Raw genomic sequence first — 18,922 nt, 5'->3', positions numbered from 1 at the left:
GCCCTGAACTTTGTCATTAAAGAATAATGCAAACTCATTACACTTGGATGTGGAAATGAGTTCTAACGGCAGCTGAGCTGGAGGGTTTGTTAATCTGTTTACCGTGGCAAACAGGACACGCGAGTTGTTACTGCAGCTTCCAATAATTTCAGAAAAATATCTTTCCCTAGTTCTACGTAAGATTAGGTTGTACATGTTCAGCTTCTCTTTGTAAATCTCTTTTTGAACCTTGAGCTTTGACTTGCGCCATTTCCGTTCGGCCCTGCGGCACTCCCTTTTCTGTGCCCTGACTGAATCATCATTTCCCCACGGCGCCTTCTGCTTATTTTTAACCATTTTAGCCTTTATAGGGGCGATGGTGTCCAGAACATTCAAAACACTAGATGTAACAGAGTTCAACAAATCATTTACATTAGAACATGAGACATTTTCAAAGTTTATCATTTCCATAAACAGTGCACCTGTGCCATCACTAATGTGTCTCCTCTGAACAACTGCAGGACCAACCGGAGGTTTGGGAGAAACAGACAGGTCAAAGAAGACAGATCAGACAGAGCAACATCGATCACATTAACATTTGAAATATTTACCCCCTTTGTAATTATGAGATCTAGAGTGTGTCCTTTGCTGTGGGTAGGGCCTCTCACATGCTGAGTAAGACTGAAGGTTTCAAGGACAGCATCAAGCTCTTTAGCGTTTCTGTCACAAACATTATCAACATGCACATTGAAATCACCTGTAATGACCAAACCATCAAAGTCTGTGCATACGACTGAAAGCATCTCAGTAAAATCATCAATAAAACTTTGGCTGTGCTGGGGAGGCTTGTATAAAACAATAGAACGGATGGAGACCGTTTTAGCTCCATTTTAAAGGATACATACTCAAATTATGAAAACACCCCAAAAGACAACCTGCGGGTAATTATTTCATCTCTAAAGACAGCACAGACTCCACCCCCTTTTTTGTTTTCTCGTGTTTCAGATTCAAACTTAAAGTTGGGTGGAGCAGATTCTATCAGAACTACATTTCCTGTGTTTTTGTCAAGCCATGTTTCAGTTAAAAACATAACATCAAGATTATAAGAAGAAATAAAATGATTAATTGAGATTTGTTACATAAGGATCTGACATTTAGCACAGCAAGTTTCAGACTAGTTTCAGTGAGACTGGGCTTTATCTTTTCACAGGGAATATGAAACACATTTCTCAGATTGGGCCTGACTCGCATTTTGTTTTTCCATCTGTGTGATGATGTGACTACAGAAATAGCACTAGGGGGGGCTCTTTTTACGTAGGGCCCCGGGTTGGTTTGATTTTTAATATGACAATAAGTCCCGGCAACGCTGAGACCCAGTGCATCCTAGCTATGGGAGATACCAGGTGAAAGGCGAGGTTGAATGGGTGGTGGGGCTTTTGTAGCCAAGGAGAGTTTGGGACCAGGTGAGAGGTGAGGGGGGATGGGTGGTGGGGCTTTTGTTGGTGTAGTCGGCTTGTGCAGGGAAGAGTTGATAAGTATTGACATAGCCCTTGCTATATTGGGCGTGAGTGGAGCCATCTTAATGCCTGATTTGATCAGACTTTCAAAATGGCTGGGAAGGCCCATGGGTGAGAGTGGAGATGAGAAGAAGAATGATGAATCTTTAGTGGGAGTAGATGTTGCAGGGGGAACCCAGGGCTGGTGTGAAGGCAGGGGCGATGACAGGGATGTTGTTGGGCTTGTCACAGATGAGTCCAAGGCCTTTGAAGATTGTTCCTTTGCTGGAGGCGGTGGAGGTGAATGTGGAGCAGCTGGAGCTGAATCCTTTGCTGGTGGTGGTGGAGCAGCTGCTGATGAATCCTTTGGTGGAGGCTAAGGTTGTGGTGCTTTTGATGTTGAAACATTGGCTCGGTCTCTGGCTGATGGAGCAGGAATTCTTCTCTCATTCCTCTCTTCTCTAACTATCTGCTCAGGACCCTGTCCAGGCCCAGTCCAATGCCTCAGAGCGTGGAGCAGGTTCTCTGTCAGCACCCTTACTCCACCTCTGCATAGGTGGGGGCCATTTCTCTTAAACAGGTCCTCTCGTTTCCAGAATAGATAGAAGTTCTCAATGTAGTGTAGTCCTCTCGGGGAACACTCTTTGGACAGCCATGTGTTCAGCTGAAGAAGCCGGCTAAACTTGTTTAACCTCCTGTCGATGTTTGGAAGAGGTCCACTTATGAATGTTTTGATTTCCATTTTATCAAGCACGTCGAATAACTTCAAGAAGTCTTTTTTCAAAACTTCAGTCTGTTCCCGCCGCATGTCCACTGCACCCACGTGCACAATCAGCTGTTTAGCTCCTCCATGCTTAGCCATAATATTTAGAAGGAGTGACGTTATCTCAGAAACAGTGGCGCTTGGAAAAGAATGTGTGTTTATCTTTTCATGCGTCACATGACTTATCGCGCCGTCCCCAACCAAAACAATCTGCGTGACCTTGGCTCCAGGCACAGATCCTCCTCGCTGTATTTTGGCCACGTCATCTTTCCTTTTTTCATTTAATTCCATCTCTGAAAGTGGTAAAAATCTGTTTGTGAGCTGTATTTTAGGTGACTTCACGTTATCTTTGTATCGTTTAGGCTTTGCTCCAAGTTTGTTCCAAGAAACAGCCTGGTCTTTCTGGTTTTTAGACAGTTTTGGAAACGACACAGAGTCACTTCGGTTTAGGTTGAAAGTAGCAGTTTTTCTTGTAAAAAGTGTGCTCTTCTTACCATCGGTTGACACAGGAATGGTATCGTGAAGAACTTTTTCAGATTCCAAAACAAATATCCGTGTTTTCAGCTCATTCATTTCTTGTTGATATTTCCGACAGCGTTCACAGTCTTTCTCCCTTCTTCTCCCGGACATGTCGCTGGCGTCAGATATGTCGTTAAAACTGGAAAAATTTTCTTAAAATCCTTGGTTTACTTGAAAAAGTCTAAAGCAAAAATGTTTGGAAGACAAAAACTGATTAAAAAGCAAAATAAATGAGGAAAGCAGCAATAGCAAGCGGAGCGAGCAAAAAAGCGTGTGCACTCTTCGGAAGCAGGATACAGTGTAAGTTAAGGGACCGGACAGCCCTGAGCAAAGGGCCCCGGACCCCGTACTCCCGGAGCACCCCCCAAAGGACACCCCAAGGGACACGGTCGAAAGCCTTCTCCAGATCCACAAAGCACATGTGGACCGGTTGAGCAAACTCCCATGAACCCTCGAGCACCCGATGGAGGGTTGTGATAAAATGTGAATATATGATTATATTTCTGTGATGTATTTTATCTGCATAATAGTGATATTTTATCTGCATCATTAGTCTAAGAGAAGAACGGGTGTGTGACAAACTGCATTTGTGAAGGGGTCGTAAAGATGGGCCAAAGAATGTTGCCCCGGGGGGGAGTTGCACCCCCCCTTGCAGGCTTTATCTCTACGGAAAAATACCAAGTGCCTTGATGTGAAGCTGACCAATGAGAAATGTGACCCGCCTATTCCAGAATATCTAATAAAACCAACCAGCATGGGAAAAAACGGGGTGAGACGCGGGGGTGAGACGCAGGAGGGTCAGCCAGGCTTGGCTGACACAGTCCCCGCGTTTTCTCCCATGCATGCCACACAAATGTCTGATGTTTCTGTGTCGTTTCATATTCTAGGTTGAATTGTGTTCTCGATGTGTTACGGAATAGCATCGGTGTATGTCTCCATCCCAGGACATTTTCTGGTCCTATCGAGCCGGACGACAAGCTGCCTTCGCGGAGATTGACGGGTGAATCGGTGAAGTCTGTGCACAGCTGAAAGAAGTCCACTTTTCCCGTGGCCGCCCATCGCACCTCATTCTCCGCGAGGAGAGCACGTCGTTTCGAAGCAGCAGGAGAACACAGACGACAAAGAGGTCAGAAAAATTTTGTGTGTGAAAAAGAGTTAGCCATAAAACGTTTTATGCATTAGTTTGATATTTACTGGAAAAATATTGTAGGCTTATGGACGAGATAAGTTTCTCACATAAAGCAAGGCAGTTAGGGATTACTGAGGAAATACCCAGTTTCATATTACTGAGGAAATGTGCAGTTTAGGTATTACTGGGGAAATACCCAGTTTAGGTATTACTGAGGAAATACCCAGTTTCATATTACTGAGGAAATACGCAGTTTAGGTATTACTGAGGAAATACCCAGTTTAGGTATTACTGAGGAAATACCCAGTTTAATATTACTGAGGAAATATGTGTGAATGTAAGCGCTGTGCACGAGCGAAGTAAGTAAGAGAGAAGTGTGAATGTGTGAATGAGGATTAATAAGTGATTAACTAACAAGTGTGAATCACAATTAATCATACAAGGGTCACAAGGCGTTATTCTGAGAGATCTAAAATTTGCAGTCACGGGTGAATCTTTAAACGCCTAGCATTATCTCCGGTGGAAAATCAATAAGAAATTCTAGTAGAAGCTTGAGATATGACGTGACTGTAAAGCAAGTAGCATTTCTCTCAGACGACCGAGACCACATAATACCAGAATTATCACCCCAAACTGTAAAAAGACAAAGGAAAAGTCATAAGAGGATTTTGGAGGGAGACTTCCAGGGTGCTCAGATGACGTGGCAGAGAGGGGGAGATAAGGGGGGTCAACAAGGCAAGAGAATGGGGAGAAAGCAGTTCAGAGGACGCTCTGAACTGATGAAATAAGTAAAGCTAAACTCAGCTGGTTTTAAATTTTAGTATTTCAACAAATTTAGGGTTTTGTTTGATTGACAACAATCAATTATAAAGATTGTATTAAATTTGATAAGAGATGAAGATGAATTCAGATTTTCATAGATGGCCAATTTTTTGGGGAATGTGATCACAGACAGGACACTTCCTGTCCCCGACATAGAAGACAAAAGTTGTGTTTTTATGGTATCGTGTTTTTTGTGTGCACCAAACAAAGCCACGTTTTGTTTTATTTTATTTTTGGACTTGACAAAATTATCTTTTGGACTTATTATGTAACCATAATGCATGACTAGATGAAAGTACAGGACGAAAAGAAAGAAGTGTTTTTAAATTTATAATCAAATGCAGGCACAGGCCTGGAAGTGATAATGTGGGCAAATGAGTGACTACTGATGTGTTTGGACATAGGAGTAGAATGAGTAGTAAGTAAAGTGATAGTAAAAGTTATATCAGTAACTTATTTATTTGTATTATCATGAGGAAACCTCGTATTGCATGTAGACGTAAGTGAGGGAATAAGTTAAATAGTGACGTCCGATGTCCTCCTTGGAAAGACATGAATGGGTCATTAACTAAAGGCAAACGACACCAAGTCATAAAAGATAGTCAGAGATAAGGGGCTATTGACTGGCAAAGAATCTGGAGGACTCAGGATGGAGCAGATGTTGTTATCTTTGCGTATCAACAGCAACACCTCAGGGGGGGTTGATTGATGGGTAATAGGAAAAGTTAACATTAACAGGGAAAGAATTTGACATTCTAAAGTAAATAGCTGAAGGATTGTGGAGATTCAATCAAGAATTGAATAGATTTAAATAAGACAATATCATCTAAATTTAGACGCTATAGAAGTTATGAAAACCAGTGATAACAGGAACTTAACATTACAGGACTCAGGACGGAGTCAGGACGGACCCGGGAGGAGGAGTGTAATGCAGAAGAATACATTTTACGAGACCCGCAGATTACCTGAAGATAGTGAAAACTATAACCAGGGGAAGGTTTAGAATCATTTTGATTGTTATACACATATAGACTTGCTAGAACAAACTAATACACAATGTTTGTAAAGCACCACATGAGCAGGTGTGAGAGATTGAGTTTGAAACTCACCTGAAGCACATATAGAGGATTAGAACATATTACATTAGATGTGTGACCTTATGCAGGCCACACCCACAGAGGAGATGTGAAATTCTATCTTAATTATGTGAAAGTTGTGAACTGACCCTTATGGCCAGCTCAACGGGGGAATTATTGGGATAATTAGTATATGTTAATGTATTTGAATACATACACACATACATACATACGCGCACACACGTGGACACCAAACATTTAGAGTTTGAAACTTTTAGAGCTTGAAACATTTAGAGTTTGAGGATATGAAACATTTAGAGTTTGAAACATTTGGAGTTTGAAACAAATGGTGGTAAAACAGGTTTGGCAGTGTCGGATTACAGACACAGACACATGGGCCCAGCGCCGTGGAAGGGGGGGCTCAGCCAGGGATGTGACCACTGAACTGTGAAAGGTCAAGAGGTGACATTGCGGAGTGGAAGACAGACTCTTCCTTGATTAGTGAACGTTGTAAACTATCTGGACTATTGAATTTTGGAGAAATGTAGTAGTTTGACAAATGGGCAAGGCCATTTGTCAAACAGGAGGGATATGTACGAGTAAACAAATATTCCGAATAAATAATTACTAAAAAAAAAAAATAATAATTGTAAACAAGAAAACTGTTACAATACACTTGTCGAAAAGACTTTGTTTATCACCACAGCAGAACGTGTTGGAGATGTGGTGTTTACAGAGACGGAGCCAAGTGGACGGAGCCACACCGTGTCGTCCTCACACCGACCAAAGGAGGGACGAGAACATGGGTGCTCTCATGGGAAAGTGAGAGAAATGTCTGGACAACACAGCGGCAGATCCATAACATCGCAGACGCAGGACTTGGTTTGTATGAGTTTTGTCCAGAGTCTACGGTAGAGCACGATACTCTGCTACGATGAACGAGAGCCAGAGGCTACGGTGCGCAGAGTACCATACTCTGTGAAAAGAATCAACAGTTATCATCATCACACCGATGATATAACTGACGGTAATATGGGTGCACACCTGTATTATGCACCGGACATTCGGGACAATCGGGACAATCGGGACAATTGATCAACATACACAGACATGGAATAGAGGGAAGAAAATAAGTGATCAACATGAAAGGTTATGAAATGCATGATGTGTAATAATGTATAATGTATAATTGACATGACAGAGGCTGAAGAAACACAATGGCATATTACACCACAGCCACCGTTGTTTGCACAACGGTGAGAACTAAGAGAGTTTTTTTATCTGCTACAACATAACTACATGCAATGTTAATGAGATTATGAATTGAGATGGGAAATGTACCAGTTCATATGTGTCATAGGTGTGACCGAAGCGAGCAGCGGAAGAAGGTCTCTTAAGAAACCAAGCGAGGACGTATGGTGGTGTGGAGACACAGTGCTGAGAGGGCACTTGGAAGGACTAGGACGTTGTGCCTATGTCTCTTTGGTGATCAGCATCACCCAGAACCATACCGCAGGGTCAAGGTCGAGAGGTTAGTGGACAATCTGGTCCCAGTAGCACCTGATACTACGTATTTGATTATATTGGGGGGTCCAGAGAGGTCCCTGACGAGTCAAAGTGACTGACCAGAGAGCAGCGGGTTTAAGGGCTTTCCGCTTGTACTTCTATATTTCCCATCACACCGCAAAATTATAGACAGTGTAAATTGTCTGTTTGTCAAATTACAGAGATTGACCAATCTGACTAAAAAATTAGGACAGTAATGCTGTAGACGTGTTGTGGGCCGAGAGAAAAGTGTGTTCAATGTTGAGAACTGTGCATTAACTTTTTGAGTGTAAAAGTGTCATTTTAACACCAATATGAAAGACATGTTGAAAACTGAAAAGAATAATGTGTTTGGCATATGATACAGTAGACTAATGCTTTGATAAACAGGAGGGAAATGTGATAAAATGTGAATATATGATTATATTTCTGTGATGTATTTTATCTGCATAATAGTGATATTTTATCTGCATCATTAGTCTAAGAGAAGAACGGGTGTGTGACAAACTGCATTTGTGAAGGGGTCGTAAAGATGGGCCAAAGAATGTTGCCCCAGGGGGGGAGTTGCACCCCCCCTTGCAGGCTTTATCTCTACGGAAAAATACCAAGTGCCTTGATGTGAAGCTGACCAATGAGAAATGTGACCCGCCTATTCCAGAATATCTAATAAAACCAACCAGCATGGGAAAAAACGGGGTGAGACGCGGGGGTGAGACGCAGGAGGGTCAGCCAGGCTCCTTACAACGGCTTGGCTGACACAGTCCCCGCGTTTTCTCCCATGCATGCCACACAAATGTCTGATGTTTCTGTGTCGTTTCATATTCTAGGTTGAATTGTGTTCTCGATGTGTTACGGAATAGCATCGGTGTATGTCTAATTCCATGACAAGGGTATAGAGCTGGTCCAGTGTTCCACGACCGGGACGAAAACCACTCTGCTCCTCCTGAATCCGAGGTTCAACTATCGGTCGGATTCTCCTCTCCAGTACCCAGCCATAGACCTTACCGGGAAGGCTTAGGAGTGTGATCCCTCTGTAGTTGGAACACACCTTCCGGTCCCCCTTCTTGAACAGAGGGACCACCACCCCGGTCAGCAAGTCCAGAGGCACTGTCCCCGACCGCCACGCGATGTGAAAGAGACGTGTCAACCAAGACAGCCCTACAACCAGTGTTGGGAAAGTTCACTTTCTACATGAACTAGTTCAGTACATAGTTCACACATTTTAAAATGAACTAGTTCAGTTCATAGTTCATAATTCAAAATTTTGAACTAAGTTCACAGCTCCAAAAAATGAACTAGTTCAGTTCTTTTTTTCAATATTATGCAATCATTGTCCTAAATTATTTCCACAGCCCATATACAACCACAGGCAGCAATTATTGTATTAGTTTAATGCTGAAACTATGTGTCAGATTTCATCTTCATATACAATTTTGAATCCTTCCCCAGGATTTACATTCACATTTACAAAACATGAGGGAAAACTTGCTGGGCAAAGTTTGCACAGAAATGTTAGATTGTTCCCATCCTCACCGACCTTATCATCAAACTCACGTAACTGGTCTTAGGGCGAAACGTTGCGTCCATGCTGCTTTTTGTTTTGATGCGCATGCGCAGCGCGGTGCGACATGCGAAATCTCTGTCTCCGCTATCTATCGGCCTCTACAACTCTGGAGCTCTCACACTTGCCAGGCAGAGGCTCTTTTTGGGCAACTTAACGGTGTTTTTCACCTGGAAGTCTCTAGAAATCTGACACTTTATTGAACGAAAATAAAAAGAACGAAGGTGCCGTTCACAGACACCAGAATGAACACGTTCATATAATCGTTCTTCAGCAGTTATACCGTTCGTTCAGTTCACGTTCACCAAAATTGTGAACGCGTTCATGAAATTTCGTTCAATGAACGCGTTCAGGCACAACACTGCCTACAACATCCAGAGACTTTAGGTACTCAGGGCGGATCTCATCCACCCCCGGAGCCCTGCCACCGAGGAGTTTGCCAATAACCTCAGTAACTTCAGCCCGGGTGATGGACGAGCCAGCCTCCGAGTCCCCAGTCTCTGCTTCCTCTTCGGAAGACGTGACGATGGTATTAAGGAGGTCCTCAAAGTATTCCTTCCACCGTCCAACGACATCCCCAGTCGAGGTCAGCAGGTCTCCACCCACACCGTAAACAGTGTTGGTGAGGCACTGCTTCCCCCTCCTGAGGCTCCGGATGGTTTGCCAGAATTTCTTTGGGGCCAACCGATAGTCCTCCTCCATGGCCTCCCCAAACTCCTCCCAGCCCTGGGTTTTTTACTCTCCTGGAGGTGTGAGTTGAATACCCTACTGACAGAGGGCTCTGCAAGACGTTCCCAACAGACCCTCACAATGCACTTTGGTCTGCCAAGTCTGTCCGGCTTCCTCCTCCGCCAGTGGATCCAACTCACCACCAGGTGGTGATCGGTTGACAACTCCGCCTCTCTCTTCACCCGAATGTCCAAGACACGTACTAGGACACTGATGGACACCCTTGTTCGTTGTGGACAATCCGTGACTAGCACAGAAGTCCAATAACTGAACATCGCTCGGGTTCAGATCGGGGAAGCTGTTCTTCTAGGGTTGGAGAGACCCCAATTCTCAATCAACTGCTTTGTTAAGCTTGAAAATAGTTTGACTCTTTTAGACCACTGCCTCAGTCGGGCAATATTTGCTTTCCTGTAACTTTAAATCCATCAACTTTATGACCTAAAATAATTAGTGGCTCAAGTTATCTGTCAGTCCACGTGCAGATAACCCTTATACTTCTTAGAATGAAATCATTGTAATAGCATACGTTTTTACAACAAATGCTCTGCTCAAATTTCCCTATTGGTAAATAACTAACTGGTTTCAGAGAACATGAGTAAGGAAGTTCCCTTAGTCATGGTCTCTGAAACCAGTTATTGGTCATTGGTCAGTCACTGAGGATATTAATTAATAGAAATGAATGTATTGTGACGAGCGGTGCGTGAAAAAGTCGAGAGAAACAGCTTTGCTCGTGTTTTAATTTTAACGACAACAATCTCAAGGACAGTCAGCAACAGGTTTTTTTTTCTAACAATCCAACTGAGTGTTCCCAAAGGTGTATTGTATCGCTGCGGCCTCTCGGCCAGGACACTCTCACGAAAGAGATGTGTTTCTTATTCTGATAATATCATTTTTTTTATATCCAGTGTCTCCTTGCTGAGATATTAGCAGGGACATTATAGGCCAAAGGACAACGGAAAAGCCTGAGGTGATAAAAACTAGATTTAACCACGGCATGTATATGCTTGTCAAACTTAAAATCTCCATCAATGATGACGCCATGGTTGGTGGCTGTAGACTTGATGTAGGGTTTGAGAGACCCCAATTCTCAATCAACTGCTTTGATAGGCTTAAAAACAGTTTGAATTAATTACCAACCAAGGCTTGACATTATCTAAACATTTCAGGAGGGGTGTGATGTGAAGAATGACATCATTGTAACAGCATACGTTTTTACAACAAATGCTCTGCTCAAATTTCCCCATTGTAAATAACTAACTGGTTTCAGAGAATAGGAGTAAGGAAGTTCCTTGAAACCAGTTAGTCATTGAGGATATTAATTTGTAGAATTTAATGAAACGAGCGGTGCATGAAAAAGTTGAGAGAAACAGGTTTGCCCGTGTTAGTCTTTAATTTTGACGACATTAATCCTAAGGACAGTCAGCAACAGGGGTTTTTCCCAAGAATCCAACTTCCTCGTCCTACAACTGAGACAATTGTCCTACAATCTTTTTATGCAAACAAGTCATAGAGAAAGAGAGAGAAGAAGATTATGTTAAAGGCTACATTTTGAGGATTTGAACCCATTCAGAATATTTCATATTTTGTTTTAAATTGTTAATCACTATGGCAAAGGCCCTAATTTTATGCAAATCCTGGAGAAGAGAGGATGGAGAACAGGCTCGGGTCAACAGGGGTGCAAAAGCGTGCATTGCAACCTCATTTAAAAGTATGTTAAATAATGACACTTAATGGAAGAGTATCTTTGCACCCCTTTGAAACTCAGATGCACCTTCAGTTTTGTCTGAGGCCTGATGGAAAATAATAAACCATAAGGACCCTTTAATAAGAGGATAATCAGATTAAAAAAAATCCAAGATAAAGAAAAGAAGAAAATTGCACCAAGTAATTTCCTTGTCTACTATAATTGTACTCAAAAAATTATGTTGATGAGTTTGGAGGCGTCTTACCATTCCACACTACCTTTTAGTTCCAAAAACAAAATTACAAATGCATGTGTTGTTAGTGAGGATGATTGGGCAAATATTTGATTTAATTTTTATGTTAATTGTACATAACTTGGATGTATTTCACAAACTGAAATTCGTGAAAAAAGGGAATTCTGACACCCTTGGTCCTGTTTGAAATTTGTAAAAGTACTGCTGCTTCAGTGAAGAAAAAGCTTTAATTGTTTTATTAGGATCCCCATTAGCTGCCCATTCAATAACCATTAATGCTCCAGGGGTCCACTTAAAAATTGCCAATAAATCAATTAAGCAGAAGATTTCTTAAAAATGGTTACCGGTATAGTTGCCTATTCATCAATTATACAAGAAAAAGTAATAAGACAGAATATTAAAATTACAATTAACATGACAATTAATTTAAATTTGTAACATTTGGTCATCTGCAGTAACTGTAATGCTAATGTCTTGTAAAGTTTATGTTTAACTTCATTTGTACATGCTGAAATGGGGAGCTGATTCCAATGAAATATGGCTTTATAAACACAGTTGACTAACTAAATTTGTCTTAGTTTGAGATATAACCTTTATTTGTCCCACAATGGAGAAATTCCATTGTTGCGACAGTGATTAGGTGTCACCTAACACAGATTAGGATAAGTCTGATATCTGTGACTTTTTTCAACAAAAACTTACTTTTAAGCCAAAAGCAGCTGTTTTAAGAATAATGCATTTCAAATAAATAAAATAGGTTATAGATGAATTCTGTTGCTGTCAGCCATGAGAGGCATGAAAGCCTCACTTGTTTTATGTGAGCACTGACGAATGGGCCTGTAATCTGTGATGCTCTCTTTGTGATGCAGACACCCATATGACTGGACAGTTTTTTCAGGGATTGGTTTAAGCGGGCAGGGATTCTAACAACAGTGTAAAATGTATGATCAATTTTAAAATACCTTATTACTTATGTTTATTGTTAATAAAGTTAACTGGTTCTATATTTTCATAGAGAAACACATAGGGAATGTTGGGACATAGCATCAGACTCAAAATTTCTAATACATTGTAAAACATAGGTTACATTGGCCTCTGGGGACCAGTAGTAGATGGCTACTGTTTTGGGCCCAGGCCCGTTGTCATGACGAGTCCCGCTTCTGATTGCGAGTCTGAAAGTGGGAGGAGCTACGTGCGGTAAAGTTAGTGTCACAGATTCGGATTTCCGAGGTCAAAAGCTCCTAAACGCTAAAGTCTTTGCAGATCATTCACATGCCAAACACTCATAATTACACTTCCAAGTGACACAACCTCGTTTTAAAAATCAGATGCGTATTTTGGGCGCAGCGAATTACACATTACTTAGGGACCATCATCAAATGTGTAGCCAGAGCCGAGACAAAGTACTTAGGGACCATCATCAAATAGCAAAACGACAAATGAAGCCTGCGTAAATTCAGCCTGGAAGACCTAACTCCATCCATCTACGTCAAGGCCACCATGGAAGGACCCTTCTCCCCAGCGCCATCATCGCACTCAAGCGGGCGTGGCCTGTCCGTCTGTGAGAGTCAGATCCCTCACTTCACCATGGACTCTCCCAGGTTTCTGCGCTTATCCCAAAGAGGTTATGCAGTTTTTCCTGGCCAAAGAAGTAGGGTGAAAGGTCAGGGGGCGTCTGTACCATGGCCCTCGCACCTGCTCCTCATCCCCAATCAACGCTCTCAGTGACTCCTCCCCGCTCCCAATCAGCACCAGGCGGTCACATTTAAGCCCTCAGGCAGATGGCTCGGCCGCTCAAACCGTACTGCGACCCACCACCTCCCCAGCTCCTCCTCTGCATTCTTCTCATCCTCAACCTTCTCTCCACATCTACCACCACCAGTCTCCAGGCTCCGGGGGGAGACATCTAATACAAATAGATCATGGAGGGCCCATGATTGCAACGTCTTCCGTCGGGGTCTGAGCGCCAAATAACTCTCGAATAAAGCTTGTTCAACAGTCCATTCTCGTAGTCTCTTTGTCTCTCCAGGGTGAAATGGAAACGTTTTATAGCTGGAATGGAACGTCAAATAGAGCGGTACAATATGAATAACACAATAAATACACCATGATGGACGCCACAGCAACCTTTATTTTTCCTTTTTTTGTGAGTGTAAAGACATTTAAGATGTAACTGAGACTCCTGCAAATAGTCATTATATAGAAAGTTTTAAATAAGTTAATCTAACTTGGTGTTAATTAATTTGTTCAACAACTCATTTTATTTGCAAGTTTTCTGTTTTAAAAAATAATAATTAAAAAGTGTTTAAAAGTGAATTTGTTAGGAGATTTTTTTTTAAATAGAACGTTTACAAATACATTTGAAATAAATAATCTTGTTACATCAATGGAAAATATTGATTGTTAGTCACTTTCGTGTTTTGCTATGCAATTATCAAATTGCTATACAATTTTTTTTAAATGAACGGATTTTTTAGCAGCACCGCTATACAAGTGAAAATCCTTAATCTGAACCCTGTTATTTATATTCTGTAAACAAATAGGACTAAATGTATTCTACAGTGAGTGTAATATTGAATTATCAGATTTTTGTGTCTCTTTCTCTATATCTAGAAAATCTCACTTTTGCTCATGCTGTATTTACACAGTATATAGCCATATTTTTGCTAATAAATAATGGAAAATTAGATAGATAACTTAATTGTCATTTACATGCTATATGTACAGCAAACACACAGGTTAAACCAAAACTAACTGCAAATAGCATATATATAAAATATGTACCAAAACATTTTTTTAAATCTATTAAGCCCCCCACAAAAAAATCCCACCCTCACATGCGATACATTTTTTGAGTAAATATCCTGATAAAAGATAAGTACAAAATGACCCAAAAGCAAGATCATTCTTTTTTTTAACAAACAATATCATGAGGTGCAATAAATACAATTCAGAATGAATTGTAGAATTGTTAGAATACATAGATGTTAATTATTTATGCTCCTCAGCTCAAATCTTAATAAACTACACAAAATTCATAAAATGTTTCTTGTTAATGCAAAGAAAAAGTGCACACAATAGATATTAAGCCTCAAAAACATTTTTCCAGTTTTCATTTACTGAACAGTATGCCGATATAATAATTCTGGTGACAAGTGAGAAAAGTATTCATACAAAAAAGGACTGTTTTTAGCACAAATTTACAAAAGAAATGCAGTTTTATTTGAAATGTATGTATTGAAATGGTCTTGTAAGTTACAAAAGCATAAATAATACAAATATTTGACAAAAAAATTATAATAATTTGGCAGCAATATAGTGATCAGTGCATCTCGATTTTCAGGGTTACAAGCAGCCAAATGTCTCTAAGCCTCCTTTCTTGGCTGGACTGGACTCTGTTGAGGTGAGACATATTCACAATATCCAGACTCAGAGGAGCTGTCTTTTATCACACTGTAGAACTCATTTTCAGGCAAGTGAACGTCATATTCAAAAGCAGGATTTGTTTGTCCTTCTCTGTGTCGCTTCTGGACCGCTTCAAAAATCTGCAGAACCTTTTCAAGACAAAAAACAAAAGATAAGTCGGTATAGAACAGATAATTTAACAATGGCAATGCAAAGATAATGTCGCTGGTTACCTTTGATTTAGGAATGAGGCCGACTCTGAAGAAGCCGATGTGCCCGGACTCGATCTTAGTGCAGTCAACCACAGTAGATGCAATGTTTTCAGGAGAGGGACCGTCGCATAACACGCCATCCACCTAAGAAAATTAACATACTTTAGTCTATATCATGCAAAGGGCATGTCAATTGGGTTAATCAACAATTACAGTATACTTTACCTTGTCACCCAGCTTCGCAAAGACTTGATTGTGATGTGTTGTGTCAGCTTCTCCCGTCGGGTTGGCTGAAGTTACTGCGATGGGCCCAACCTTTAAGATGACAACAATGGTCACAAACTGAATGCAATTACAAATAGTGCTTTGTTATTGTTTGCTTTACTTTGTCAGAAATATTGTACATATGAGAGGCGCAGATGATAAAATCTTGACAATTGTTTTTAAAATAACACAATCAAGTGGAAATATAACTTCAACTTCAATATGCAAAGTGGTGTTCAACTTTGCAGAGGTGTATTTTGAACCATAGCTCTTATTTTATAACCCTTTTAAAGCTGTATTTATTTTATGGTCCGTACTATATTCATGAGGTGAGTGGCAACCGCACAGTCCGGGTATCTGATGGCAATGCTTTGAGGTGTTCCAATATGTTTGGCTGCATCTCCTAAACCAAAAACATCCATCCACGGGCCTGTCAATCAATCAAAACAGTAAACCATTATTGATAAATTGATCTTCACAAAAACATTGCAACATCTAAATGCTGGCATAAATGACTGACCTCTGGGTATAACCATGCTGATGGAAGATGGCCACGCGGCCTCCATGAAGTCCAGCAGCAAAGGGCTCAGCAGGTGTCGCACTGGCTCCAGCTGTTTGATGGAAGAGATCCACATCGACATGGGCCGGTCCTCTGCCTGCTTTTTCACTCTGAAGTTAAAAAAGAAGAAGACAAGAATGGAAACCAATTCTATTTAACAAGTAGTTAACAGCTACAGCCTTCAACTTACTTATAGGCTTTTACCACAGCGTCAGGTCGGTTGCAAGCTGCTACCAGCACATAAACGGTGTCTGTCGGCATTCCACAAATACCTCCGTTCTTCATTATATCTGTAAGACAACCACATATGCTCTAATTATATAAGACACAAAGGTAATAATGATTTGATATTTGCTGTATATTCTCACCTGCAATCTGCTGCACAGATGTGGCCTTTCGAGCGGGAACATGTGGACAGATATCGGCACCGCCACCAACTCCACTCAGTTTAATAATAGGCTTCCCCAAAGGGATCTGAGGCGACTGGAAGGTGCTGTTAAACATCTTGGCCAGAAAGTAATAAAAACTGACGAGCCCAAAGATGATTGCGACTCCTATGTCATAACCATAAGGCAGATATCCCACTGCATCCAACAGGAAACTAATTACTACAAGCTGGAAAGTGAGAGCATAAACAAACCAGGCCATGCTCACAAACAACGCTGCGATTGTCACTAAACTGTTCAACAACAAAAAACTGATTATCCCCACTGCTACGTTGAAGCCTTTGACAGCCCCATAGAGCGTGCCGCATCTGACACACCCCCAGAATGTCCACAGTACTCCATAGAAGACAAAAACAGTACTCTCAAATGTTTTTCCTCGAGAAAAGACCATTGACCCACAGAGCAACTGAAGGAGCCCACCACCCCCAACTACCAAGGGAAGAAGTGAAAACGAGTTTACATCTGTACCAATGAGGGCAAAAGCCGCCAGCATATTACCGGCATGGCCTAACATTTCAGCATCTGCGTATTTGGAAAACCCAAGATAAGGTGCATTTTGCCCTTTATCATTGGCTTTAAGAGTCTGGCATTTTAAACGGTTTACTAATAACTTGAAATATCCTTGCTTTATTTGTATTTGTGAAGATGAAACCATGTTGAGTGAGTCCATTAAAATCATGCCCGCTGTTACAATGAAAATAACTGCTTGTACAACCAGGACACCTCTAGAGGACTGGGTTGCAACAGCAATGCAGTACGCTGTGAAGAACAACTGGTAGAGCCCATGTAACAGGCTTTTTGAACAGTAAAAAAAAGCAAGGATTGAAAACAGGACAGAGAAGACGAGGGGGCAAGCTACCAGAGATACAAGTGGAAGTCTAAACAGGACGACATATCCCTCTGCAAATCTTAGTAACGCCATGAAAGCAAAGAAAGTGGCTTCTAAAGGGGCCATAGCCCTGAAGAGGAGAACACATATGCCCAACTGGAACACTGCAGCAGTCCACAGCCAGCAGACATGTCCCGGGTTAAGCACCACACCAAACAAAGCACTAGACAACGTAGCGGCGGAGAGCAAGTTCAGCACCAAACCCACAATATGTACATCAGAGCTGCTGAAGCCCAGCTCGGCCTTCAGAACAACTTTCTTGTCTTTTAAACCTGCTCCTGGGAACTCCCCTTTGCCACGAGTGATGATGGACAGTAGAGGTCCAACACCAAAATAAACGCAGACAAGAAAAACAAGGAGGTAACAGGCTGCTGTGGCTGTGTGGCCGAAGCCTGTAACGGCTAAATCGACTATCTGATGAACACAAGCTAGACTAATGCCAATAGATATGACGATTAGAATTACTTTCTTTACTAAAATTCCAATTAAGCCGATGAGAAACAGGGCTAAGCTAAATGAAGCTAAACCAGGGATCAAAGCAAATCTAAACTCATGAAAACTGAGCAGCTTTTGTCCCAACAAAATGTGAACTAATCCCAGACCACACCACAGGGCTGAGATGTTCAGACATAGGGCGGAAAACAACTGGGCGTGGCTAAGACAGCGGCTGACAGCTGCGGGGAAAATAAGAACAATATTTATTCAATACAAGGTAAGAAGGAATTAGTCAAAACATATACGGGCACACAGTTTAACAAACCTGCATAAGCCAACAGAGCGGCAGTGATGAGGAGCAGTATCCCCAGTGCAGTGTGAGGAATGAATGTGGTGGAGCTGTCATTGACATAGTTGTTTATGAGGAGGAGGAGAGAGCCTAAAAAAACAAACATTTAATTTAATGTTACTGGTCAACTAAATATCCTATAAAAGCACATTTAAATGAATTCAAAATAATTAAATTTGATTCAAATTCAACCTGGTTGCACTTAATTGGTCTACACTGTGTAATTTACAATAGAGCATCAAACATAGTCATTCTTGCATTGTAGCCTATGTACTAATAACTTACATACTTGAAATAATAAGGTGTATAAGTAGTGGCTTTACCGGCAGAGATGCTGAGGATGCTCACGGAGAGGCGCAGTGCCTTCTGCTCTGGGGCCATGGTCCAAGTGTTCAAACAAAGTTGGTGCTCGGTATTTAAAGCGTCCCGGCGCCGTGACGTCACAGCGCAAAAGAAACTTGAGATTGGAGCTGCACCTTTTTGGGGAAAAAAACATTAGAATAGATCCATGGAAAAAAACATTGGAAAGTGTATGATTCACTCTCACTGCTTTTGTTACCGACCTACGTTGCACCCCTCGGCATGAATGAGCATATACAGTTACACAGTTAGGACAATAGACTTGTGGGCCTATATTATCTGATTTTACATTTGACGTAGCCTGATCATCACCTAAAAATATCCAAAAATAAAAGATACTTCCTTCAATTGTATCTATAATATCGAGTGAATATGGAGCCCACACGTTACGTTTCACGACGGGAGTGTCTACAGAGCCGCGGCCGAAACTGCTTGGCTATTTTGTGC

General features: G+C 41.4%; 1 protein-coding gene across 1 annotated transcript; it reads right to left on the bottom strand.

The window, feature by feature from the left end:
- Nucleotides 1-14,921: 14,921 nt before the first annotated feature.
- On the bottom strand, nucleotides 14,922-18,498 carry LOC140345653 (uncharacterized). Its single transcript, XM_072432271.1, has 9 exons — nucleotides 18,439-18,498; nucleotides 18,092-18,205; nucleotides 16,365-18,005; nucleotides 16,187-16,286; nucleotides 15,958-16,106; nucleotides 15,755-15,867; nucleotides 15,399-15,488; nucleotides 15,195-15,317; nucleotides 14,922-15,110 (listed from the first exon to the last, which is right to left on the bottom strand). Exons 1-9 carry the CDS (start codon nucleotides 18,494-18,496, stop codon nucleotides 14,922-14,924), a joined length of 2,577 nt encoding a protein of 858 aa, XP_072288372.1. The 5' UTR covers nucleotides 18,497-18,498.
- Between the last annotated feature and the right edge of the window lie 424 nt (nucleotides 18,499-18,922).

This window comes from Eucyclogobius newberryi, unplaced genomic scaffold, assembly GCF_026437365.1.
Source record: "Eucyclogobius newberryi isolate DKJ021-1_F unplaced genomic scaffold, fEucNew1.0.hap1 SCAF_11, whole genome shotgun sequence".
NCBI classification, from domain to species: domain Eukaryota; kingdom Metazoa; phylum Chordata; class Actinopteri; order Gobiiformes; family Gobiidae; genus Eucyclogobius; species Eucyclogobius newberryi.
This window is presented reverse-complemented; position numbering and strand designations above follow the sequence as displayed.